The sequence below is a fragment of the Mixophyes fleayi genome, chromosome 2 (assembly GCF_038048845.1).
Source record: "Mixophyes fleayi isolate aMixFle1 chromosome 2, aMixFle1.hap1, whole genome shotgun sequence".
NCBI lineage: Eukaryota > Metazoa > Chordata > Amphibia > Anura > Limnodynastidae > Mixophyes > Mixophyes fleayi.
Window position 1 is genome coordinate 31,307,535 of NC_134403.1, and position 26,562 is coordinate 31,334,096.

At 43.4% G+C, this 26,562-nt stretch overlaps 1 protein-coding gene across 2 annotated transcripts in view; it reads right to left on the reverse strand.

Moving 5' to 3' along the window:
- Positions 1-2,779: 2,779 nt before the first annotated feature.
- MAML2 (mastermind like transcriptional coactivator 2) overlaps positions 2,780-26,562 on the reverse strand; it is a 137,301-nt gene continuing 113,518 nt past the window's right edge. Inside the window, exons 4-6 of one of the 2 annotated variants that reach the window (XM_075198769.1) lie at positions 8,968-9,135; positions 5,950-6,061; positions 2,780-4,747 (exon numbers count right to left, since the gene is read on the reverse strand). In XM_075198769.1, the coding sequence (XP_075054870.1) occupies positions 3,828-4,747; positions 5,950-6,061; positions 8,968-9,135 (1,200 nt within the window). In that variant the 3' untranslated portion in view covers positions 2,780-3,827. The remainder of the gene's footprint in view (positions 4,748-5,949; positions 6,062-8,967; positions 9,136-26,562) is intronic. The other variant, XM_075198770.1, reaches the window with a different exon arrangement.

The following is a 26,562-nucleotide window of genomic DNA, read 5'->3' on the forward strand; positions in this document are numbered from 1 at the left end:
TGGTTGTTATGAACAACACCTCTACTTTTCCGTAGTAGAAGTTTTGCTAAATTTACCCCATTATGTTTGCTTACACTGGTGTTAAAACATACAGTAATATACAAGTTTATACATAACAGAGCTAATATTAACATTCACAATTATATATGCAAACATTTCAGTGGTTTATTATCACCGAACAGTTTATAGATAAGCATTTAATTGCGGAGAAGACATTTTTCCTATATACAGATCAGATTTCCTGTCAGAAAGACCAATTGTGAGGTATCGCAGTCAGCTTATCTGAGGCTGAAATAACTGATAACAGAGGACAGTAGCTTGAGGCGAGATAAATAGCAAGTTATATAGCGTTCTAAACATTGTTTATGTAAAACGGCATGTCACAAAATGCCTGTCTTGTAGTAGATGAACTTTGTATTTCAGTTTTAATGGCATTCGCTGAAACATTGGAGGTGCAGGATTGTGAGACTGTTAAGGATTCGTATTCAAATATGTTTTAACATGCATCCAAAATACAGTATAGGCCAGTGTTGGTAAGGTGTTGTGAAACTACAAGTCCCAGCATACCCTTCCAGCAATAAGCTGCTATATATTGGCAAAGCATGCTGGGACTTGTAGTTTCACAAACAGCTGGAGTGTCACAGGTTCGCCAACACCGGTATAGACTATGCTTGCTGATATTTTTGCATATGGCTCATAGTTGTCAATTTTATGGTACTTTCCTACGGGAGATCAGGGAGGAGAGGTCCAGTTAACAAGTCCAGGGGGTCGTGGCAACACGATTTACGCCATGGCGGCCCCGCCCACTTCACTAGGGATGAGGGATAGTGCACTGCTCTCCTGGGAATCCGGGAGAACTCCCAGAAACTCTGGAATCTCCCGGACATTCCGGATAACAGATTACGAATGGCGCTTGTCCTATTTCTTCTCCGTTATCCATTTGCAAAAATTGCAATGAGTAATAGTTGATCTATTTAACACAGAGAAGAATGATCCCTCTCTTCACTTCATATAAGCCATACCTGTCAACTGTCCCGATTTCTGCCGGACAGTCCCGGTTTCTGGCGCCATAAAAGAGAGCGGCTTAGTAGAAATGACGGCATGGCCTAGCCCAAAGTAAACATGGTTTGGGTGGATTGGGGTATGATCTAAATAGGCACATTTTTTCTAACTGTTTCCATGTTGACCGCTATGGCTTAAGAAACGTTTACCAGACAATGTATACCACACAAAGCACCGGTCCCTCAAACACATATAAAACCACCTCGGAATCTGAACTCTGAAAATAAGCGATGAAATAGTACCAAGATTGACGTGTACCCATCGCTTACAAACACAGGAAGGAGCCATTTTGTCTGCTGACCAATTATTCATGACAATATCCAGTACTGAAGATAAACCAGGTTAAGTGAAAGTACCATGTATTCTATATGTACCTTAGTAATGAGGGTGTTCGGCAACTCTTACCCTGCATTTCATGTTTATATCAAATGTTTGATGTCCTGTGTAGAAAAAGTTGTTTACAAGAGTCACAATGATGTTTAACAAGATATTTTCTTTCACGGAAGCAAATTCCTCTCACTCTCTACACTCCCTGGAAATTTTAAACCAGCCAAAACCTGTATTTCTGTGACGAAGTTTCTTCTCAGTTTACAACTCTTGCGTTATACAGTTTCCTATAGGTGCTTACACTTATAGATGGAGCAGGCCTTATGCAACTTACATTTCAAAGAATGCTACCACAGCGTCGCTCTTCATATCTAATATATGCTTATCTATTTGTCGAGTCACCGTGAACAATGTGAGCCAAGTACTGCAATAAAGATTTCTTCATTGATACTCCCAAGATCGTTACCCAACACAACAACTTTAATAGCCATTGTAACCTCTAGTTCCTCCTTAGAGAAACTAATTTAAGTAAATATAGTACGTATAAGCGTATATTTAATGGCTGAGGCATTACGCGCAAACTTATTTGGTTGGCTTGCCGCAATTAGCACAGGCCTGCCTAGATTTCCCGCCACATCGCAAGGGTTTGAGGAGCATTATGGCGGCATTTGTAGAGAAACGGAAGATTCCACCCCGGAAGATAGGAGGCGTTGGGTGGAGAGAAGGTTGTACAGGGAAAAGTCGCACCATTGCATAGGCAAACCGAGGGGGTTTCCTAGTGCCTGGAAACTCCCTCCAAGCCTGGGGCACTGTATAATTGAGGAGGCTGGACCCTGCCCCCGCTTCACATGGCTCTGCTTGAAAAGGGTGAGCTGCATGCACCTAACAGTAGTGCACGTAGCATTGCCCATGTATATTATGGGGATAGGAAGAGTTGGAGAGCAGCCAAGCACTGTCTAAAATTATAGCCACGCCCCCATGCATGGTGGTCATGCCCACTGGCGGCATAGTGTGGAAACCCCCCTCTTCAAATCCTGCGTTTGCCTCTGCATTGAGCCTGGTTTTTGTGGAGCTGTGTAAAAACTAAAGTGGCAGAAAGCTGGATTTTAGATTTTTGTACAGGGCGTATCTTCAGATTTTCCGCCTCCTCGCAAGTCTAGGTGCACTTCTAGTTGCGAATACTAGACGGTTAACTTGTGCTGGGTGGACCAGTAAAAGACTGGAGGGCGATTTGCAGTAAGCATTGCATAAAGTGCATCTCCACTCTTTCCAAATATCAGCACCATTTCCAACACTCATATAAACCCTCATTATTTTATCAGTGACCTTAAGTTGGTTTATGATCATTATTTGTGGTTGGACCATTGACCATGTAACATTGACATAAAGGTTAGTTAAATAACATCAATCTATATTTGTATTTTTGTGGTGTATCATTCGTCATAGATTGTTTAAGGGTAAACAGAAGAAGCACAAGCAGAAAGGCTGCGGGGTAATATTCACAAAGTGTGTATAAAATACTAAGATCAAGAGTGTCTTAGTCACATAGTTTCTGGATATAGGTTAGTGATCAACGTTCATGTCTATGCCGCATAACGTGATTATACTTATTTGTAATGGTAGCCTTTCAAACGTATACAAGTGGAACGTGCTATATGTACAATGCAGTCGTTTTTTGTTTAGTGACTAGGGGCCTGATTCATTAAGGATCTTAACTTGAGAAACTTCTTATTTCAGTCTCCTGGACAAAACCATGTTACAATGCAAGGGGTGCAAATTAGTATTCTGTTTTGCACATAAATTAAATACTGACTGTTTTTTCATGTAGCACACAAATATCAACTTTAAATTTCAGTGTACAAATAAGCTATCAAGTATTTGTGTGTTACATGAAAAAACAGTCAGTATTTAACTTATGTGCAAAACAGAATACTAATTTGCACCCCTTGCATTGTAACATGGTTTTGTCCAAGAGACTGAAATAAGAAGTTTCTCAAGATCCCTAATGAATCAGGCCCTAGGACATTTAAATCAGTACACAAAAGATTAATAATTAACCGTACTTTGGGAATCAATTAAAAAGAAGAAGGAATTATTTAAAGGAAGTGATTTTTGTGGTCTTTTTTTCAGAGGCGGGAGTATGTGTCATAGGAATATTCCCAATTATAACCCAATCCTATATCTAACCATTGGTTAGATACAAAAATGTAGAAATTACTATTACTGAGTGTGTGTAACCAATGTATAGGATCAGGGCTATCATGGCAAACTAGATCCTTTGATTCTATTAGTCACCTTTATCCCCCCCAAAAAATCCATAATGGAGAACTTTTCCTTTAAAACATGGTATCTACGGCCATTGTGGCGATACAATACAGCATGTTAAACATCCTTAGAAACTGTACAAAAGTCTTTTACTGCATCCTTGCAATAAGATCTCACGAATGGCTTTTAAAAATTTCATCTAGATTAATATCTTTCATCCAGTCATCATTGATGTGACCCGTTTTCAGTAACGCATCAATAAAGTCAGAATCGCTATTGGGAGATGAGCCTAGTCCAGCATTTTGAGAAAGAAAATCAAAGGAACCCAAGTCACTGCTGGAGTCATTCCGCGAAAAGGCTCTGGAAAGCTGATTGGCCGAATTAAACGTGTTTGCCGGCATGGCGGTGGTTCCACCGCTTTGGCTTTGATTTGCCAACATTGGTGATCTCATCGGGGTTTGGCCATGATTAAAACCTCTGAGTGGTTCCATCGTCTGTCCACTGTTTGTTGGGGTCATTTGATTCAAAGGACTCATTTGTACCCCTGGGTTTACCTGGTTGGGTAGTGACAGAGCCCGTTGAGAGAACTGCTGATGACCCATCATTCCTTGAACTGAATGGTTCGAAAATTGGTTGTTGTTGTTGAAGGAGAGCATATCCTGCCGTTTGGCTTCTGAAGTCAGCCATTTTTGCGCTGTAGATGAGTTGTTGATGACGTTTGGCGTTCTTTGTCCTGTTGCGTTTGATCCGTGGTTTGACCCAAGTCTAAATGGTGGAGGGTTGGCTCCATTTGGAGCACCAAAGGTTGGCATGTTATTTCCTGGTGTTACTGTTGATGGCCGTGGCAAGCCATTACCATTCTGGCTTGCTCCCATCTGATTTGGACTACTTTGTGGTTGCATTTGGTTGACACCATTGTAAATTGTTTGCTGTGAACAGGACACGTTCCCGTACATACTTGGACTCCCCTGAAGAGCCGTCATTCTAGAACCGTGGCTTGTTGAAGAATGGGTCTGATTTTGAGGGGTCATGTGTGTCGAAGGTAAATTTGTTACAGGTGGGTCGGAGTTGACGCCTACTGTTGGCAAACCACCTGCAAAGAGAAAAGTTTATTAATTACAATAAATAACACCTTGACTGAATACAACTGATCATTTTATTTTATTTATAATTTATACCACTTTTTATCTTGAAAAAAGCTACTAAATTTATCATTTTTCTTTGATGTAGCCCATGATGTACATTATTGCTGCCGTATTTTATCCTGCCTTTCAAATCAAACACCAGCTGTCGGGAAACTGGGATGAATCGCTAATTTTATTCAGAATTTTTCAGCTTTTATTTACTAACAGACTCCTACAAGGGCTCCTCTCTTCTGTTTTGGCAGCAGAGACAAGGGGCGATTTAACAAGTTCAGTGACGGTGTCCGAGAGGGAGTCATAAATTAACGTTGTGAGCAGGCGGCCAATAAAAATCTCACTGAAGAGTTTTTACAAAAATATGTTCTTAACACTTGTCTGTGCTGATGAGACGTCTGTGTGCGCCCCTATAATGAGGTGTATTATTGTCTAGCTTATTGCACTGAAAATATGATTAAAAGAAAATGTAATGACTATATTACCCATAAAGGGGATTGCATAAAAAATAAGTTGCTTAAGGTTTTTATTGTGTATGGTTATCGTCTATTATTAAATAACAAATACACAAATTAACATATCCTTCTGGTAACCTAAATGTTTTAGCTTGAACAATACATCACCTGCAGCAACGTCTGTGGAATACATTGAGAGCGATTCACGAACATTCTAAAGGATTCTAAAATTTCTTCTTAAGGGGCCTGATTCATTAAAGATCTTAACTTGAGAAACTTCTTATTTCAGTCTCCTGGACAAAACCATGTTACAATGCAAGGGGTGCAAATTAGTTTTCTGTTTTGCACATAAGTTAAATACTGACTGTTTTTTCATGTAGCACACAAATACTTGGTAGCTTATTTGTACACTGAAATTTAAAGTTGATATTTGTGTGCTACATTAAAAAAACAGCCAGTATTTAACTTATGTGTAAAATATAAAAGTAGTTTTCACCCCTTTCATTTTAACATGGTTTTGTCCAGGAGACTTAAGTAAGAAATTTCTTGCCTAAGTTCCTTAATGAATCAGGCCCTTAATAATTACAGTATTATCAACCGACCTACTGCTTTCGGGGTAATAAGCAGTAATAGGCCACCACTGTCTTAATCTTATATTGTTCAACAATAGCGGTAATCTCAACATCTCTAAATAAATCACTTACCGCTGAACTGGTTTCCCTGCTGGATGCCAACTGCGTTTCTTCTCTGATCCTTGTAGTCCGGCGGTGGTCTCGTCAAATGTCTGTTTAATTGATCTTGACTGTTGCATTTCTCCTTTAAAAATAAAAATGAAACTCTCATTTAGCAGCATTTAGTATGTTTTACTAAGTGATTTTTGACAAGACGCTGCTATCAGGAAAGGTAAGGACAGCAGTGAATATAGTGCAGAAGTTAAACATGTGTCCCTAATCTTACAACCACGTGCTTTACTTGATTATAGTAATTGAAGCCATAGCTATCCCAATTTACATATCTCAAGTTACCACAGATAATTATCTTCGGATTTTTTTTGTTTTTGTTGCTAAGCTGACCTAATTTGGGATGCCAGAACATCCGTACAATAATCATGTGAGCAATGGACAGACAATCAGGAATACAAGTATTCATTTTTTTTCATTGTGAATAATATATTCCTTTGTTAGACACATATGTGGTATCTCTATGAAAGCAGTATTCACAGTCATTCATTACATGTTCACTGATGTGTTCCTTCTGTATTACAACACTGGCGAAAGTTGCTTATTTGCCATTCTAAAAAGGCTGCTGAGAATGGGCATGATTGGGAAATCCAATAAGAAGCTGCAAGCTCCAAGCTTGCGGCTTCTGATTGGTTGGTGTGGCCACACCCCCACAGACTGTATGTGCAGCGCTAAGAGGAAACAGCAGCTCACGGAAAATGTAATAATAACCAGGAACTTTAAAGGTTAATTCTCTTTCTTATAAGACAACGTCACAGTTAACATTTTAAGTAGAGACATGTTATTTGTCTCATCCACTTCCTAAACCTAAAAGTGGTTTTATTTCCTACCCCCCCAACACATTCCTCCTTACCCACATCCCCAGACTATCCTCTAACACACCCGTGATATCGTATCAAAACCTCCTCTGTCTCCTCTGTTTTATTCTTCTTATCCAATATACAAAAACCTCAAAACAAGCAATAAAGCAGGTTTGCCAAGCCTTGAAAATAGCCTTCTACTGAGAATCCTATAAAAATGTACTGACGTCTAGCATTATGCTGACACATTGTGATATTTCTCCAGACCTGATGGTAATACATTATCTACAACAAATTGGGGCTCATGCGTTTTAAGTAAAAGGTTTACAGCCCTAAGGAATCACAAAATCATTCTTTATGATGAGAGAATGGATAAGAGTTTTTGGGTAAGTAAAGCGCGTATTCTGGGAATATTTTAAAGGTGGAGTTGATAGGACTGGGAGAGAGACCGGATGTGAGGAATGAAGCAGAGGGTGGAGACAAGTGTGACACCAGGGCAGCGGGAGACTGAGGAAATGGTGGTGTTATTGACAGTGAGGGAGATTTGAGGGCAGGTGGTGACTGTAGCAGGAGGGAAGATAATAAGTTATGTTTTGGACATGTTGAGCTTTAGGTAGCGTTGGGACATCCGTGTGGTGATAGCAGAGAGACAGTTGGTTACACGAGATAGTACAGAAGGGTGAGCAGGAGCAAACGCAGGATTTGCAGAGAGGGGTTTCCACACCATGCTGCCAGTGGGCGTGACCAGCATGCATGGGGGCGTGGCTATAATTTTAGAGAGTGCTTGGCTGCTCTCCAACTCTCCCTATCCCCATGATATACATGGGCAATGCTGCGCGCACTACTGTTAGGTGCATGTAGCTCTCTCTTTTCAAGCAGAGCCGTGTGAAGCGGGGCAGGGTCCAGCCACCTCAATTATACAGTGCCCCAGGCTTAGATGGGGGGGTTTCTAGGCACTAAGAACCCCCTCCCCCCCGCGGTTTGCCTATGGTGAGGTCAGCAGAGGTGATAAAGATTTGGGTGTCGTCAGTGTAAAGGTGGTATTGGAAGCCGAATGCATGAATTAGAAAAGAGGTGTACAGTGAGAAAAGCAGAGGGGCCCAGAACAATTCCTTGTGGGACCCCAACAGATACTGGAAGTGATCGAGGAAAGAACAATGTTACGAAAGCCAGTGGGGTGAAAGGTGTTCAGGAAAAGAGGGTGATCGACAGTGTGGAAAGCAGCAGAGAGGTCCAGGTGGATAACCACGGAAATGTGTCCCTGAGGGGTATATATATGAAGCTGCGAGTATCCGGCGGGTTTGAAAAGTGGAGCTGTTGCCTTTAGCAACCAATCAGATTGTAGTTTTCATTTATTTAGTGCATTCTACAGAATAACAGCTTGAATCGGATTGGTTGCTATAGGCAACAGCGTCACTTTTCAAACCCGACAGAAATTTATCGCAGCTTGATAAAGTTATCCCTGAGACTTTGCTGTAAGGATATTGTTGTGAGTTTCTCAGCAGAATGCTGGGGACGGAAGCCTGATGCCATAATTACTGAATTTGATAATAATGTTTTTTGTTTTTTTGTCTGGCATTTTAAATACTCTTTCACAGTAAATAATAATTTCTAAAGTTCAAAAAACAAGAATAAGTTCTAACATGCAGAAGGGGGTAAGGAGTTTTATTATGCAGTTGATCAATGCTAAAAATTAGGAACATTCATCATCATCACCATTTATTTATATAGCGACACTGATTCCGCAGCGCTGTACAGAGAACTCATTCACATCAGTCCCTGCCCCATTGGAGCTTACAGTCTAAATTCCCTAACACACACATACAGGCAGACAGAGAGAGACTAGGGTCAATTTTGATAGCAGCCAATTAACCTACCAGTATGTTTTTGGAGTGTGGGAGGAAATTGGAGCACCCGGAGGAAACCCATGCAACCACGGGGAGAAGATACAAACCCCACACAGATAATGCCATGGTCGGGAATTGAACTCATGACCCCAGCGCTGTGAGGCAGAAGTGCCAACCACTAAGCCACTGTGCTGCCCCATTCAAAGGCAGATACAAATCTTTACACCCTGGGACTGTCTCTTGGCAAATCTGTTATACTTGTATGTTCTTATAACACATTGATACGTTAATACTGATAATTTAAATTTTAAAAGGAAATGAGAGGAGATGATTACCAGTCCAGCTAACATCTGCTGCTGCAATATCTGCCGCTGTAAAATATTCGTCTTCTCCATCAGCTGCTGGTTTAGCAAAGGCTGCTGGGTGGCGTAACCACTGGGACTTGTACATGAGGTGGGGTTAGAGCCAGGGCCGGGACTTTGATTGGCAGCGGAGTGCTGTTCCTGTGGTGAAATACAAATCACAACCTCAACTGAGTAACAGTGTCCATCAAACTGTAAGCAGGACATACGTGCCCACTCTCCCGGAAAATCCGGAAGACTCCCGCCAACTTCCTGGATGCCGCCTCTCCTTGTAGAGATAACGGGGACCGGGCCTTGATGTTGTATTTCACACAACATTCCGGGAGAGTGGGTAAGTGTGGGGGATAAGATAGGGACATTTTTAGAGTCAAAACTTTAAAACCTGGAACTGCCCTGGAAAATTCTATATATATATATATATATATATATATATATATATCACACATAAAATAGTACGATTACAGAACATAAAAGTTTAAAGACAACCAGGTACAGAAAAGGAGCATTGTGCAAAGTACTGAGATACAACAGGAGCGCGCAAGAGCTTACATTCTAAAGAGACAAGCGGATTGAAACATAAAGTATGGAAAACCAGTTAAGTATCCCTCAAATGTCAGTGGTGAGAGATTTATAGTGTAGTTGAGAAGAAGAGGGAGGAGGAGAGTAAAGCAAAGTATTACAGGGTCACAATCTATGTTTGCAGGAGAACATGAGTTTAAAGGAGTGTTCAAAGGATTAGAGGAGAGAGGAGGGAAACGAGATGACGGAAGTTACATTTTTTGGAGTATTTAAAGACAAATGATAATATAAGGCCCTGTGACATTGCTGAGGACTTTGTAGGTATTAGTTGAGAAACTTTACCCTGCTGTATAAAATGGGACATTGCACAGTATAAAAACTATAACACATAGTGAAACAAATTGACATCATCTGTGACAATGGAACTTTTTTCTTTAGTTCACTAACCTTTGCCTGATTTTTCCTTATTACATTAGAAACAAGTAATGAAGCTTAAATGAACGCCCGTCATTTTTTATGCAGTTTAAATTTAAGCTGAACTCAGACAGAGCTGGTCATTGGGATTTGGTTATTTAGCATCTGGGCTGAGTAATTGCTTCACAATCCGCCCTATGCAGCAACTGATGATCATCGGACGATCAGAATGTCCAGCCAGCCTGATTTAAATTTGTTCCATTTTAATCAGATTTGGTAGGTACATATTTCTTGGGTCATAAACAATTAATTTGTGTGGTTGGCTTTAGACCCCACAATCCGTCTCCCTTTAAAATGAAAATGGGGAGCAGGGTGGCTCAGTGGTTAGCACATCTGCCTCACAGAACTGGTGTCATGAGTTTGATTCCTGACAATGGCCTTATCTGTGAGGAGTTTGTATGTTCTCCCCGTGTTTGCGTGGGTTTCCTCCGGGTGCTCCGGTCTACTCCAGCACTCCAAAAACATACTAGTAGGTTAATTGGCTGCTATTAAATTGACCTTAGTCTCTCTTGGTCTGTGTGTGTGTGCGCATATTAAGGAATTTAGACTGTAAGCTCCAATGGGGCAGGGACTGATATGAGTGAGTTCTCTGTACAGCGCTGAGGAATTAGTGGCGCTATATGAATAGCTGATAATGATGATGATGAAACCAGTTTACATGGGTAAAATTAGAAAACACCAGACTGCATAGCAAGTTCTAAGGAACTCCACACTTCCAAGCCACCCAAGCTATGTTCAATTGCTAGCTCTAATAGAATTATGAAGCTAATTTTGTAATTGTCTATACATATGCAAAGTAGTATAACCCTTAGTAATTTCTGACCTTTATCTGTATTGAATAGAAAATAACTGCGGATAGTTATTGGAATTCTAGAGACCTGAATTATTCAGTGCTCAAAACTCTGTGGGGCCCCCTCCATATCTGTGAAGAGGGGGGCAGACCCCAGGTAACTAGAACTGTGGATTCAATGTATTAAAAGTATCACAGCCACAACTTACAAATGGAATATACAGGCTAGGTATCAGAATCTACATACATTTACATTACGATTTAGAATATGGAAGTTTACAAGTTGACAGTATGTAATTCTTAGACATGTAAATGTCTTTCCACTAAAAATAAATGTCACCTCTTTAAATCAATAGGCAGGGTGGTCATTAAATATTTAAATGAAGAATGTTGCTGCCGGGCTGCTGACATCTAGAGTAAATAATGACCTTAAAGTTTCATTTACTCCACGGGAGCGCTACATGTTAAGTGACTCCACTGGAAAATGATGCTGCGAGTTTTACTACCCGAAATAGTGAGTTTATAAACACAGTCAACTACAGAAGTTCTGCGATATCATGGAATTTTCCTGCTTCCTCTCAGACAAATATTCTATACAAGTTTTCCATTCCTGACAAGCCATATATTACCCCACAGTGTGTTCTAGTGACTTACAGGAATTCCTATAAGTGCCTTGGTTACATAACTACAAAGACTTTGCTTACTGGTGACATTGCGCGTGATTATAAAAATGAGATGATAAAAGCCTTCCCCGCATTGTGACGTGTTAACCCTTTATCTAACAGAGAAGAGAGAGTGAGCCAGCGTGTACCTTGCGAAACAGAGTTTTAGGATCCTACTCACCTAATACAATATCTGGTGGTAACAATTAAGTTGTGTAAGAGAAATGTTTGGGGTGAGGATTCAGCTAGATCTGTAACTCGTGTGATGGGTGAGTTCTGAGTGACGAAACCCTGTCTAACCCCTTACAGTTCCATCTACTAGAATGCTACCATGGCACATAGGTTTTCCATCTTGAACTGAATTTTAACTTCATGACTTCTAAAAGGAATTGGATAAAGACTGTAGAGAGATGAAAAGTTCGGGTCCTAAGCGCAAAAAGTGCTTTTGCAAAATTTACGTCTCAGTCTCTTTCCGACTGAGATGGATCTCCCCCTTGCACCTCTCTGCTTATAGAGGCGGAACGAGGGGTGGTAGCGGGCAGGCAGTAACAGACATAGTACAGTAAGTTACCTTACTTGCTATGCTGAAGTGGAATTAGTCGCCTCTGTGAGGCATAGCTGTTGTGGCTGCTTTCTCCCTAGTGTAACATGATGATTGTACACATTTTATGTACTATTCCAAGTAACATGTATTTTAGGATACGTGTGGCTTGGAAAACACAATACAGGGTACAATTCATACTTGTAAGTGTAATTTATTTTCAATTCTACATGACCCCCAATATTGGGATAAAGAACTGAGTTTTGTGGAATTCTCTCCCTCGCACAGTAAGACTTTCCTATAATCTTCAAACCTTCAAGTGTTCTCTGAAAACCCACAGCTTCAGACAAGCTTATAATATTCCTCAACCACCATCTTAATCTCCCTAGATTACCCTATTACCACCCTCTACCCAGCTAACACAAGACAAAAATCCTCTGACCAACATTGCTGTGTGACTGATCACACAGCCCGCTCAATACTTTTACCTTTGCATTCTAGCTGGTCCAGTGTGCAATATGATGTAGCACATGCCCTTGTGTTTCATACTCCCATTGTCCCATAGATTGTAAGCTTGCGAGCAGGGTTCTCTTACCTCTCTGTCTGTATGTATTACCCAGTATTGTCTTATCAATGTTTGTTCCCAATTGTAAAGCGCTACGGAATTTGCTGGTTCTATATAAATAAATGTTGATGATGATGATGAGGAGTTTTGGGAAGAGTCAGACACCAGGGGGTAAATGTATCATACCCCGGTTTTTTTATCTCGCGGGAGATCGGCGTCTTCGCAGCTAAAATTTAAAGGGGAGATGGCTTGTAAAGGCAAACTTGCCTTTACAAGCCATCGCCCTTTTAAATTTTAGCTGCAAAGACGCCGATCTCCCGCGAGATGAAAAAACCGGGGTATGATACATTTACCCCCAGATCCACTTTACCAAATCAGTGTATGGGTGCCAGGGGTGGAGTATTATTGATATGGGCGGTGTCAGTAATCTATTTGTACCACAGTGGTCCCTACACTTAATTTCAGCGGTAATGGTGACAACTTGTTCTGCAATCACTCACAGCTATCTCCCGTGTAGCAACTTTATTGAGTTTTGAAAGATTCTCGTGTGTTGGTTAAACACTAATAAACGCTTATTTTGGGTGTTTAAACATTTTGGAAATATTTGTTTTTACTCCCTTGGCTTCCATACAAGTCTGACACATAATTATACTTTCTTCACATGTAACAAATTATGTTAGGCTAGATGATAGCTTCTTTACAAGCCTCTGCTCGGTGCCTCAGATCTGTGCTGGGGGCCGCTCCGTCTCTATATCATCGGGTGCCACAGTTTGGTGTGGAAACTGCATTCACCATGCCTAAGAGTAAGGACTAAATCACACAGGAACACATAGGAAAGAGCTGGGGATAGACAACCGCTCTATATTGTGTGACTCCGGTGAGCACTTGTCAGGATCCCTGGCTGGGGAACCGTTACAGGCCAAGACAGGAACAATGCAGCTGTGCACTCACACGTGTTTCATGTATGACCTTTGCTACATATAGAGGTGCGCTGGAAACCAAAATCTCCCAACATCAGTTGGGTTTACAAAATGCATAATACATAAATGAGAATAAAAAATATCTAGCTGATAAGAAAAATAAATTAAGAGAAACTATAAAAACTTTTGTTTTTTTTGTTTTGAACAACTGGAACCCCCTCCAAACCCCCACAAGTGGGCACCTACAATGCTCCTTCCACAATATAACTCTCAGTCTGTGGCTTTCTGCTCGCCTCCATAACCACCCTAATATTATGACTCTGCCCCTGTTAGATGCAACCCCCGCCCTCATTAACATAATCACACACAATCAGCACATTCATCTCCTGAAATATTTTGTTCCGTTGAGACCAATACCATGATCTCATTGGCTACAGGTTGTTCTATCCCCGCCCACTTCAAAACCGGGAAGAGGAGATGAAGACTGACTTACAAAAATGTTCTGTCATCCAAATAAATCAAATCATATTAAAAACAAACCTTCCCAACATGCCAACTTACATCGGTGATTGCAGGCCGTATGTGGCCCTCCAATACTTCACCTGTGGCCCCAGCTCCTTCCTACTTTATTGTCAGATTTGTTTGCTATGCCTTGTAATCATCATTTATTTATATAGTGCCAACATATTCCGTAGCGCTTTACAATTGGGGACAACACAGTAAACTAATAAACAAACTGGGTAAAACAGACAAAGAGGTGAGAAGGCCCTGCTCGTAAGCTTACAATCTATGGGACAATGTGAGTTTGACACATGAGGCTAAGGCCAAATCTACATTTTGCATTTCGGCCCAGCCAGACTGCAAAGGTAAAAGTGACTCATAAGCTAAATGATCCTGTCACACAACAATGTTGGTCAGGGGGTAGTTGTCTTGTGTGAAATTGTGTAACGGGTGGTAATAGGGTAATGTAGTGAGGTTAAGAGGGTGGTTGAGGAATATTATAAGCTTGTCTGAAGAGGTGGGTTTTCAGAGAACGCTTAAAAGTTTGTAGACCAGAGGAGAGTCTTGCTGTGTGAGGGACAGAATTCTATATTGGGTGCAGCCCGAAAAAAGTCCTGTAACCGGGAATGGGAGGATGTAATGAGGGTGGAAGAGAGACGCAGATCTTGTGCAGAACGGAGTTGCCGAGTTGGGAGATATTTTGAGACAAGAGAGGAGATGTATGTTGCTGCGGCTTTGTTGATGGCCTGTAACGCTTTTGTAAAATACCTGCTGATATGTTATTACAGATAGGTGTCTCTTTCTATCGTTAAATATATTGTTTTATCGTATTACTGAGATTAATGGTAATGCGTGGCCCTTTGAAGGTTAGAGGTCGGAACCATGCAGCCCTTGAAATGTATTAGGTTGCCTATCACTGGTACGGGCTTTGAGCTTCTCACCCCCACAGGAAGAGGTGGAGAATTCGGGAAAGTACATAGAAAACAGCCATAAAACAAATCTGGCCTTCAATCTCTCTTCACGGATTACTTAAGAACTATCCACCAGATGGCTCCTGATTAACATTTCTAGTTGATGCTACTACATTTTAAATGAGGGACAGCACAGTTTTCCTGCAAAACTATAAAGGTGAAGAAGTTTGCCTAGGAAGCGGTCAGGCTGCCTGTGAAGAAAAGATGTGGGGTCTGGAATTCCGTTCCTTTGGAAAAGCAACGCTCAACCGTGCACCGAAGCTGTGCTATCCTTGGCCGAGCCGAACATGGCACATACATTCATAGGATTAGATGAGTTTTATGCTTAATGCCGTCAAGCTGTGGTTATGGCAGAGATGTTTGGAAATTATTATAAGTAAGCTTCGCTGTGCAGCTGCCAAGAATCAATAAATGGAAGGTCAGGAAGATATACTGCTTTACATTGTTCAGGGAGAAAATGTCATTTATTAACTCTAAAAGGATTTATTCACGTGTTAATGTAGCAAAAATATGCACACGCTCTTATTGAGGAAAGTTGCATATGAGGTGCACCATGATACATGCAAGTTAACGCTTGAATCTGCTAAAATGTTTGCACGTTAGCTAAGCGGGGTGAAGTTTGCAGAGCTGTCTCTTGTCTGCATTACAGAGCTCCAGTCCTTGTAATGAGAGGTATACACAGGCTACACAGCTGTCATACATCGCCCCTCATATTTGCTCACCTAGGGGCTGATTCATCTTCGAATGCAATGTAAACGCAACTTGCGGTTAAGAAAACCGCACATAACTTGTACGGACATATAATCAAACAAACACAAGCGGATCCCAAGAAACGTTTCCATTTGAATCTGGGTATAAGTCCGCTCTGGTTCTATATTACTTGCCGTATGTAGACAGACAGAACACAGTGCAGGATAGACACATGCATAGGTGCAACATAAACTCAAAACACATGCAAAAAAATATTTTCTAAAATAAATTTGCAACTCTTAATAGTATAATCATTAAAAAAAAAATTTTTTTTTAAAAAAATATATTTTTCACATGAAATACATAAATCAAGATGTTTTTCCAGTGTACTGTACATAAAATGCAATTTTATAGTTTCTCTTACATGCAAACATATATTCGGCCACGCATATGTGTAGTCATCACAATGGCCCTATATCTGAGACGACGAAAAACCACACACTTAAGAGATGCCTTAAACTTGAATCGATCGCACCTGCGTAGGCACGCCCCGGCACGCCCTTACTGTACATTGCCCACGTCCGTCCGTCCCCTCCCGCCACAGTTCTGCAGTTGCGTTCAGACATAAATTGCCTGTGACTGAGTTCACTGGCGTAAATCCCACACTGGGGTGTGTGCAGAGCTTTATCAAGCAAGACCAGGGCCGGATTAAGGGAATGGAGGCCTCTGGGCTAAGGGGGCCTTCATTCCCCGTGAGGGTCCCCCTCCCCCGTGATCCGAGCCGCCCCCCCGATGAGCCGAACCGTCCCCAAGGCAATTACCTCCTTCTCCTGGCATTGCAGTCCTTCCCCGGTGCGCTGTACACTCTTTACTCAGGCGATCTTGTGAGAGTGAGACTCACGAGATCTCCTCAGTAAGGAGACTACAGCGTGCCGGGGAAAGACCGTAGTGAAAGTGCTCAGCAGCACTGATTGCGCCGGGGGCGCCCCCGCCCCTGACCGATCAATAATGCTGAGCCCTTTCAAGGGCCCCCTTGATGCCCGAGGCCCCTGGGCTGTAGCCCAGTTAGACTTCGGGTTAATCCGGTCCTGAGCAAGATATGCCACGCAAATGGACTTACCTGTGAAGATGAATTAGCATCTAACTTGCATCCAGTGTATAAAATAATACCCTTAAACTGATCAAAAAGAGCATTTGCTAGTAAAGTGTGGGCTGATTAACATGATCAGGGCAAAACATGCAGCATACACGCAATTCACCCGATTAAACTGGAAATCTGATTTCGCATTAGTTGCTAACTCTATGGTCTATTATTATTATTATATTGTTTATGGTACCTTCTGTTTATAAAATCTCAACAGTGAACTGAGCAGTCTGGGTACAATTTACCATGATTTGAGGGTGTCCTGTAAGCTAACCATCTCTCTCTCCCCCCCAATTATGTTAATCAGTCCAGGTTATGTTTCAGCCTAGTGGCCCACATGGTCTGCAGGGAAATTATTTGTGCATGTGATGCTGCAGAGGAGTGCAGCATTGGACAGAGCCCAGGAAGTGGGGATGAGGATTAGGAATTACCCAATCATAAGTACGAATGACCTGATTATGAGTAATGTTAGAGGAAAGGCTGTTCTCCCTAACAGAAGGGATGCAAGGAGAGAGGAAAACTGCTAGTCGGAGGTGGTAGTCAGTTGGGAGAGATTTTGTAGATAACGCAGGGGCTTACTCTGCAGGACAGAACTGTAACCTGTTGTCCTGTGGAGAGCAAGGGAGGATACTAAACTAATGTGTATATTTAAAGCAATAATTCATGGCAACATGCACTTATGTTTCCTTTAAAAACAAGTTTTCTTTTGCCTAACATATTTGAGATAACAAAACATTAAAAAAAAATTGCAAAAAAGCTACAGACTGAAGAAGCGGAAACACCTCAATAACCAGACGACTTGTCCAAAATTGTGGCATAAACATTTGCCCCTTAAGAAGGTAACAAAGATTTATTTTTGACATTAGAGCATCTTCTCTTAGAATTTATTGTTAAGTGAAGAAGAGATCAAAGACTACTTTGGAATGTGCAGAGGTTGAAGAATGTTGCTGGAGAGAGACCTTTGAATTGTGCACTAACACATTGGCTGTCTTTCAAAGTACGAGCCAGTCTTTGCTGGACTAATGTCTTTATCTCTATGCATTTCTGAGTCTATCCGTGAGTTATATCCTTACATTCAATGAATTTCTCCAATATCAGAACAAGCCCTACAAAGCAGAACTAGAAGACGGTATTCCCGAAATGTTGCACCATTGTAAAACTTGATTTGTTCAAAATTTTGTCCATCCCTACCATTGATCCATATCTTGTACTGATTAGATCTAACAGGATCTAAAGAGGCTGCCGGCAACTTGGATGGATGGTTCAGCATCTCTGTATCCTTGTAACAAAGCTGTCAGTTCTAGAGACACCGGTTGACCAATGCGGGCAAGTAGTCTCCCCAGAATTCCTAGGGTTAGGTTTAATTCTACACTCTACACGTTTTGTGGGCTAATGCTTGTGTGGACAAACTAGTAGTATGTGAATATAATCAGTTCCTTATGCCAGGGACTCTTGTAGTTTAGGATATCTCACCCCTGATAGTAGTGCAATGGCTTGTTGTCCCTGCATCAACAACTAGGAACTGCTTAAGCTCAAATATTGATGTGTGAGTTTTCAACACAGTTGCCAATTCTATTAGACATTAGCACGTTGTAAAGCAACAGGCATGGTGTATGGTGTTAATCTAACCCCTTAATCTAATCCATACCTGAACTGCACTTTTTAGCCATGTTGTTATCAGGAAGTATCAGTGATGTAACTATAACATCTCCTTGGAAAAGTACTTCATGGGTTAAATTCCACCTCCACAGGGAACACTCAGGAGTTAAGTGAATTAAGCTACCATTGTTATTTCTGTTTGCTCCCTATTGTCCACTAGTGAGCTCTACAGATAGCCAGGAGCTGGACCCAGCAAGGGTCACCTGAGGGAAAACACCTGGGGAGGTAGGGGAGGGGGCTGGATAGTGTAAGCAGCCCACCAATGGAGACCTTCTGCAACTCCCCTGGACAGGCAGATCCCAAGGTGGAATTAGGAGGTGATAAAAGAGGCTATCCTGGGATGGTGAGAGGTGATGCTCTGCCAGAGATACGCTGTGGAACATATCTCATTGGATTTATTTGAACTGATTTCCTCATTTGTTGAACCTGCTATCATTACGAGACCGTGCTGTACATAATCCTGTTCTGCAGAATAAATCATCCTTTGTCTTCCACCTTGTCATTGCCTTCCTGCCATTGTTCTTACCTGTTTTCACTGTCCCCATTTTCTCACTGTTCTGTTACTCTCTCTTCCTACTATGCCTCCCCGCTCTCACTCCATACCCATACTCTCCCCCCGCCACACCTCTCTCGTTTCTCCCCGCCCTCCCCCACGCACTGCTCATCTTGCTAACCTTATCCCCATCTCCCCCCTCTCCTCTCCCCCTTTCTCCTGTGCCCTCTGGAATGCCAGATCCGTCCGCAACAAGCTGACTGCTGTCCACGACCTCTTTCTATCCAGCTCCTTTAACCTTCTTGCCATTACTGAAACCTGGCTCTCCGACTCTGACACTGCCTCCCCCGCTGCCCTCTCCTATGGTTGCCTCTCCTTCACCCACTCCGCCAGGCCTGGAGCCCGCCCAGGCGGTGGAGTGGGCCTCCTCCTTTCCTCCACCTGTACTTTTCGTGTCATTCCCCATGAACCCTCCCTCTCCTTCTCCTCCTTCGAAGCCCACTCCATCTGCCTCTTCTACCCCATCCACCTCCGCGTCACTGTCATCTACCGCCCCCCTGGCCCCACCTCCCTCTTCCTTGACAACTTTGCTGCAAGGCTTCCTCACCACCTCTCCTCCGACCTCCCCTCAATCATTCTCGGTGACTTTACCTTCCCCATCGACAACCCCACCGACCCTGCTTCCAGCAAACTGCTCACCCTCTCTTCCTCCCTTGGTCTCACCCAATGGACCTCCTCCTCTACCCACTGCCTTGGTCACTCTCTTGATCTTGTCTTCTCCTACCTTTGTAATCTCTCTGACTTCTCCATCTCTCCCTTTCCTCTATCTGACCACCATCTCCTCTCTTTCTCCCTCTCCTCTTCTCCTGCTCCCCTCCCCCTGCCCAAACCTACTCTGTCCATACGCAACCTCGACGCTCTCGACCCTGTCTCTCTGTCCTCCTCTCTCGATACCCTCCTTCCTCCCCTTTCCTCCCAGGCCTGCCCCAACCAGGCGGTCTCCCTCTACAATCAAACCCTCACCTCCGCTCTGGATGCAGTTGCCCCTGCCCACTCCGTCCACCCCCGCTGCTCCAAACCCCAACCCTGGCACTCCAAATTTACCCGCTTCCTCCAAAAATGCTCCCGTACCGCCGAACGTCACTGGAGAAAATCTCGCTCCCTGGCTGACTTCCTCCACTTTAAATTCATCCTTTCATCCTACAGCTCTGCCCTCTCTCTCGCCAAACAATCTTTCTTTAAATCCCTCATCTCTTCCCAGTCCTCTAACCCCCGCCGCCTCTTCGCCACCTTCAGCACTCTCCTGGCCCCCTCCCCTCCCCCCCTCCTCCCTGACTGCCTCCGACTTCGCCTCCTTTTTCTCCTCTAAAATTGAGGCCATCCGACTTGAAATCTCCTCCTCCACTCTCTCTTCTACCCCTCCCACTCTTCCGTCCTCCCCCCTAAACACCTTCCCCTCCACTCCTTCCGCCCCACCACGGGCGAGGAAGTCCACTCTCTCATTTCTTCCTCCCCCCTACTACCTGTCCCCTGGATCCCATCCCCTCCCACCTTCTTCGCTCCCTTTCCCCCACCACCTGTTCCCACCTCGCTCACCTCTTTAATCTCTCCCTCTCCTGCGGCATCTTCCCCTCCTCCTTCAAACATGCTCTCGTATCCCCCATTCTTAAGAAGCCTAATCTCGACCCCACTTCTCTCTCAAACTATCGCCCCATATCTCTTCTCCCCTTTGCCTCCAAAATTCTCGAGAGGCTCGTCTGCAGCCGTCTCACCTCCTACCTTTCTGAACACTCCCTCCTTGATCCTCTCCAGTCTGGTTTCCGCCCCCTTCACTCCACTGAAACTGCCCTGGCTAAAGTCACCAATGACCTCCTCTCTGCTAAAGCCAGGGGCCACTTCTTCCTTCTCATCCTCCTTGACCTCTCTGCAGCCTTCGACACCGTTGACCACCCCCTCCTCTTCCACACCCTCCAGTCTCTCGGCCTCTCTGGCCCTGTCCTGTCCTGGTTCACCTCTTACCTCGCTGACCGATCCTTCTCTGTCACCACCACTGAGTCTCTCTCCCCCCTGTCCACCCTTCCAGTCGGGGTCCCCCAGGGCTCTGTTCTGGGCCCCTTACTCTTCTCTCTATACACCTCCTCTCTGGGTGAACTCATCAGCTCCTTCGGCTTCAACTACCACCTTTATGCTGACGACACTCAACTATACCTCTCCTCTCCTGATCTCTCTCCCTCCCTCCTCTCTAGGGTGTCCGCCTGCCTCTCTGCCATCTCCTCCTGGATGTCCTCTCGATTCCTCAAACTCAACCTCGCCAAAACCGAGCTAATAGTTTTTCCTCCCCCCTATACCTCATCCTCTGTCGACCTCTCCATCACTGTCGACAACTTCTCTATCTCTCCTCTGTCCCCCAACTTCGCTGCCTTGGTGTCACCCTCGACTCCTCTTTCTCTTTTGGACCCCATATCCTCTCTCTTGCTAAATCCTGCCGCTTCCAGCTGCGTAACATCGCTCGCATCCGGCCCTTCCTCTCCCAAGATGCCACCAAATGCCTTATTCACTCTCTGATGATCTCCCGCTTGGACTACTGCAACCTCCTCCTTACTGGCCTCCCCCTCTCTCATTTCGCTCCCCTTCGATCTGTACTTAACGCAGCCGCTAGGCTTATCCTCTTTTCCCGCCGCTCCTCTTCTGTCTCCACCCTCTACCAATCCCTCCACTGGCTCCCCTTCCCCTACAGAACTCTGTTCAAGCTCCTCACTCTTACATACAAGGCCCTCGCCAACGCCACTGCACCCTACATCTCCACACTCCTATCTATTCACGCTCCATCCCGTCCTCTCCGATCTGCCAATGACCGTCGCCTATCTTCCCCCCTCATCAACTCCTCCCACACGCGTATCTAAGACTTTGCCCGCGCTGCCCCCCTCCACTGGAACAAGCTCCCTCCCTCCATCAGGACTTCCCCTAGCCTGTCCAGTTTCAAACGGGCTTTAAAAACCCACCTTTTTCTTAAAGCCTTCCAGTCTCCCACTTAACTACCTACCTTATCCTCTGCCTCTCCCCCTTCTTTCCCCTTCCCTGCCTCCGTCCCTCTACTCTCCCTCTCTCCCCTGTGTTTCTCCATCTGTCCACCCCTCCCCTTAGATTGTACGCTCCTCTGAGCAGGGCCATCTATCCTCCTGTTTTCACCACTTCTAACTCTGCTCTCCAGCTACTTTGCCCTCCTCTTCGAGGGCCGTCCTCCCCCCTCTGGGGGTCTCCCTGTCTTCCGCGCCCTCCTTTTGGGCCCCGTCATTTGCGGATACTCCCCTCGCCCTCACTAGCTGTGCATTGAGCTTACTGAGTTACTGTGCTTTATGTTTACTGTACTGTGCTGTCTCACCTTGTATTGTAATTCGTTTTTGTCCCTGTACGGCGCCACGGACACCTTGTGGCGCCCTATAAATAAAAATTAATAATAATAATAATAATCCTTCTATTTGTCCCCTAATACCGCGTCCGAGTGAACCACGTATCTTCACACACATCATAATTTGAACCTCTTTTTCTCCTGGCTGTCTAGGTGGGGACAAAAAAGTGTTGCAGTGCTGGAGTAAGTGGTTATCTCAAGCTGCATGGAGATCCAATGCTTCTGCTAGCACAGAGTTGGGGCTGTTGGCTAAAAATCAGGTTTTAAGTGGGCTAATCTTTAAGCAGTTTTAAGTTTTGGGTGGAACATCACATCTGAAATATTTAGCTGATGTGTCTATTTGGAGCGAGATGATGCACTGTCCTGCTACCCTATTTTTTCTCCCAACAGGCAACGTATTGGGCACCACCAACATGTTACCTACTGGAGAGTGCAGGAGCTAGGAGAACAGTGGCGGGTGAGTATATGGAGGCACAGAATGCATCTCATTGACACTATAGGACAAGACCTGAAGATACCAGTTCGGAACTTGTGCAAAATTCAAACCCTTCATCATCATCATCATTTATTTATATAGCGCCACTGATTCTGCACCGCTGTACAGAGAACTCACTCACATCAGTCCCTGCCCCATTAGAGCTTATAGTCTAAATTCCCTAACACACAGAGAGAGAGAGAGAGACTAGGGTCAATTTTGATAGCAGCCAATTAACCTACTAGTATGTTTTTAGAGTGTGGGAGGAAACCGGAGCACCCGTAGGAAACCCATGCAACCACGGGGAGAACATACAAATTCCACACAGCTAAAGCCATGGTTGGGAATTGAACTCATGACCCCAGCGCTGTGAGGCAGAAGTGCTAACCACTTAGCCACCGTGCTGCCCAAACCCTTACAAGGAACAACGTTTAAAATGCGCTCTATACACGCCTCTCTGCAATCCCATGTGCTTTGGCTAAATCTAGATGCACTTCAAACTACACGGTTGGACTAAACCTTGTGCATTGCAATTATAGACTAAAACATCTCTAAGACACAGTAGCATTAACAGGAATTGTAGCACAGAACAGATATTGCTTTTAGAATATGTCAATTCTTGTATAATCTCACCATTAGTTTTAATGTTCAACCTTTCTGGTCACTGGTCCAATATCTAAACTTCACGGTTTTCCATGGTGGGATGAACGGCTCGTCTCAACCACCCAGAAAAAACACCCTGCCGTTTGCCAATCCGCCAGTGTTTATTCTTTACGTGCGTATGCTCTTGATAAATTGTTGTATACTGGATGCGCAGTCTTGCTAGCAAGTATTTGACTTTTTTTTTTTTTAATTTTAAGCAACAAGTAATTTGTTATCAATCGCAGAACACAAAATTTTAGGCTGAGCAAGGAAAAGTTTGTGAAGCCTTTTTCCGTTATGTAGGACTAAGGCCAGGACAGTTGTATTCGTATATCTGATCTTTTCATACGAAACATCCATTTTGCCAAGACTGAAACCAAAACAATCTGTTTTTAAATAGAAGTTGTTATCCCTAATTCAAGCATCTGCTCTTCAATAACACAACGTTACGCTTAGTTGGTTTGCGGGACTTTAAAGCAAGCGCCCCCAGTTAGCACCTGCAAACCTCATTCACTCACCCCTTTAAAATAACCACCGAGATCAGGGGCGGGCTGGTCCGGGGGGCAGGGGGGCATGTGTCCCCCGGGCCAGTCAGAAAAAGTGTTTCGGGCCAGCCCCTTCCCGCTGAGTGATAGGCCAAGCATTCTGCCTATCAATGAGAATTCTTCTGTCACATGGGACGCGCACCATGTGATTGGTGCCGTCCCATGTCAGGAGAAGTGCAGAACGCGTGGCGCGGATGGAGAAAGGTAAGTGCGGTGGGGGGGTTATATTAATAGTGTGTGTGTGTGGCATATATACTGTCTGTCTGTCTGTGTGTGTGTGTTAGGGGCCAGTGTAGTGTGTGTGTGTGGTCAGTGTATTGTGTGTGTGCGTGTGTGTGTGCGTGTGTGTGTGCGTGTGCGTGTGTGTGTGTATTGCTAGTTTATTTGTGTTGATGGTGGGGCAATTTTATTTAATAGTGGGGCCTATGAAGTTAAGATGGTGTGATTGGACCTTTAATTTATTGCTGGGGTGGTTTGTGATCTATTAATTGAATGTGGGGCTGTTTGTGGAAAATGAGGTCTATTTATTTAAAGTGATTATGAATTATTTAATGCCTGGGATGGTTGTGGGAAATGGTTATATTTATTAAACGTAAATGCTATTTAATTTATTGCTGGGGCTGTTTGGAGGGAGGGAAATAGGTTTATTTATTAAATGGGAATACTATTAAATTTAATTTCAGGGTTAGTCGGAGGGAAATAGGTCTAGTTATCAAATGTAAATACTATTATTGGTTGGAGTTTTCTGAATTTCATGTACCCATTTTTTTCTCCAAATAGGGCCTCCAATATTCCAGGATTCAGATAAGCAGCAAATGAGCTACGGAAAATTGCAGCCACAAGTGATGACAGTGACAAGACCAGGTAGGAGATAGCAGAACAGTCTGCCAACTGTCCTGAATCTAGTGGGGCAGTTCTGAATTTGGGTGACTGTTTCGCTTAGGACAGTTGGGAGGTATGTCCCGCTTCACAGTGTACTGCACGTGAAGGCAGAACTGTGTGCACCTAACAGTAGTGCACACAGTATTGCCTGTGCATTTGTCTAAAATGATAACCATGTTACATCATAGGGTGTTACCCTGTCTAAAGTGCCCAGGCCCCCCAGAGGCTTAATCCAGCTCTGAGCCTGGGCATAAAAACATATATATGGATTAAGCAACAATAAAATAGCCTCTTTTTATATAGATAAATATATATTGTACCAAAAACCACCCTTTAAGGATGGGCCGCTACTTATGGGCCAGTGCGTTGTGCTTGCCCCCCGGGCCAAAGTCTGCCAGCCCTCCCCTGACCGAGATGAATGTGAGAAGGAAGACCGACAAACCCTGCAATCATGGTCAGCATACTCACAACTCCCTTCAAAAAAACAAAACAAATGGGGGCACCATAGGGCAGAAATAAAGGAATTGGAAGATCTATAGTTATTCCAACACATAAATACAATGGAATTCTAATTCGGCTAACCGCTATCAAGTAAGTTTGAAAAGATAGTAATTACAGCTCTCCCATCAGCTTCTTATTCACTGTAGTGCTTTGCCTGCAGCAACGCCTACTTTGTAAAACTGTATGATATACAGTATATTAAATATCTGGAGTGTTTATACGTAAGTAAATATGAGTTCACAAATCTTTCTTACAGCATAGTGTACTATGTACTTAATGAGCGCTCCCATAGAATTCCATTGTATCTTATGGAATGTTCATGCTTCTGAGGTGCTTTCGTAGCTGAGTCAGTCTGACTGACAAGCTTGTGGACCTGCTCTGCAGAAATCTACTGTGGAATGCTGGATACTAGGATATAGGGTCAGTGGGTCAACACAGCTCAACTGTTGAAATTTCAGTTTTAACCATTATTGAAACCAATTAGAACATTGTCCTAATTATATGGGAGGGGCTTCAGTAATACTGTACTGTACGATTAAACTGTCATTTTACAGGGCTGCCATGGAATTTTAGGTTAATATTGAACAATGTATTTACCTTCGTAGTTCATAGGAAATTCATGTAGGAACAATACTAAAGACAAGGTGGCACAAAACTGAAGGGATTAACAACCCATCTCAGACCCAAACCACTTGTGCTGGATGGTAATGACCATTGATCATTATTCCTTTCTACAGCTGAGAATTCTATCATTGGCGATCTTGTACCATTTCCCAGTACAGATAATTGCGTTGATGAACAATTGGGTGTCTATTTCTGATAAAATACACACGTCTTTATATAGATGATAATAATCTAATATATAAAAGCCTAGCGGCGTGTGTTAGTGTGTGGGAAAAACTACCGGGTGACAGAGTGCTCAAGCTGCAGTGCCACCTGCTGGGCGGAGTTATATACTACACTGATCTACTAAATTCTTAGCATTATCTAATATATAAAAGCCTAGCAGCGTGTGTTAGTGTGTGTGTGGAAAAACTATTTTTTTAGAAAGGGCTCATCCAATTGACCTGAAATTTGGTATACTGACATTATTTGACAAAAAAATTATAATAGTGAAGTCAGTTAACTTCCATCATCCCCCCTCCCCCCCCGTGGGAGGGGTAGTAAAGGCTAAATTTACGAGTT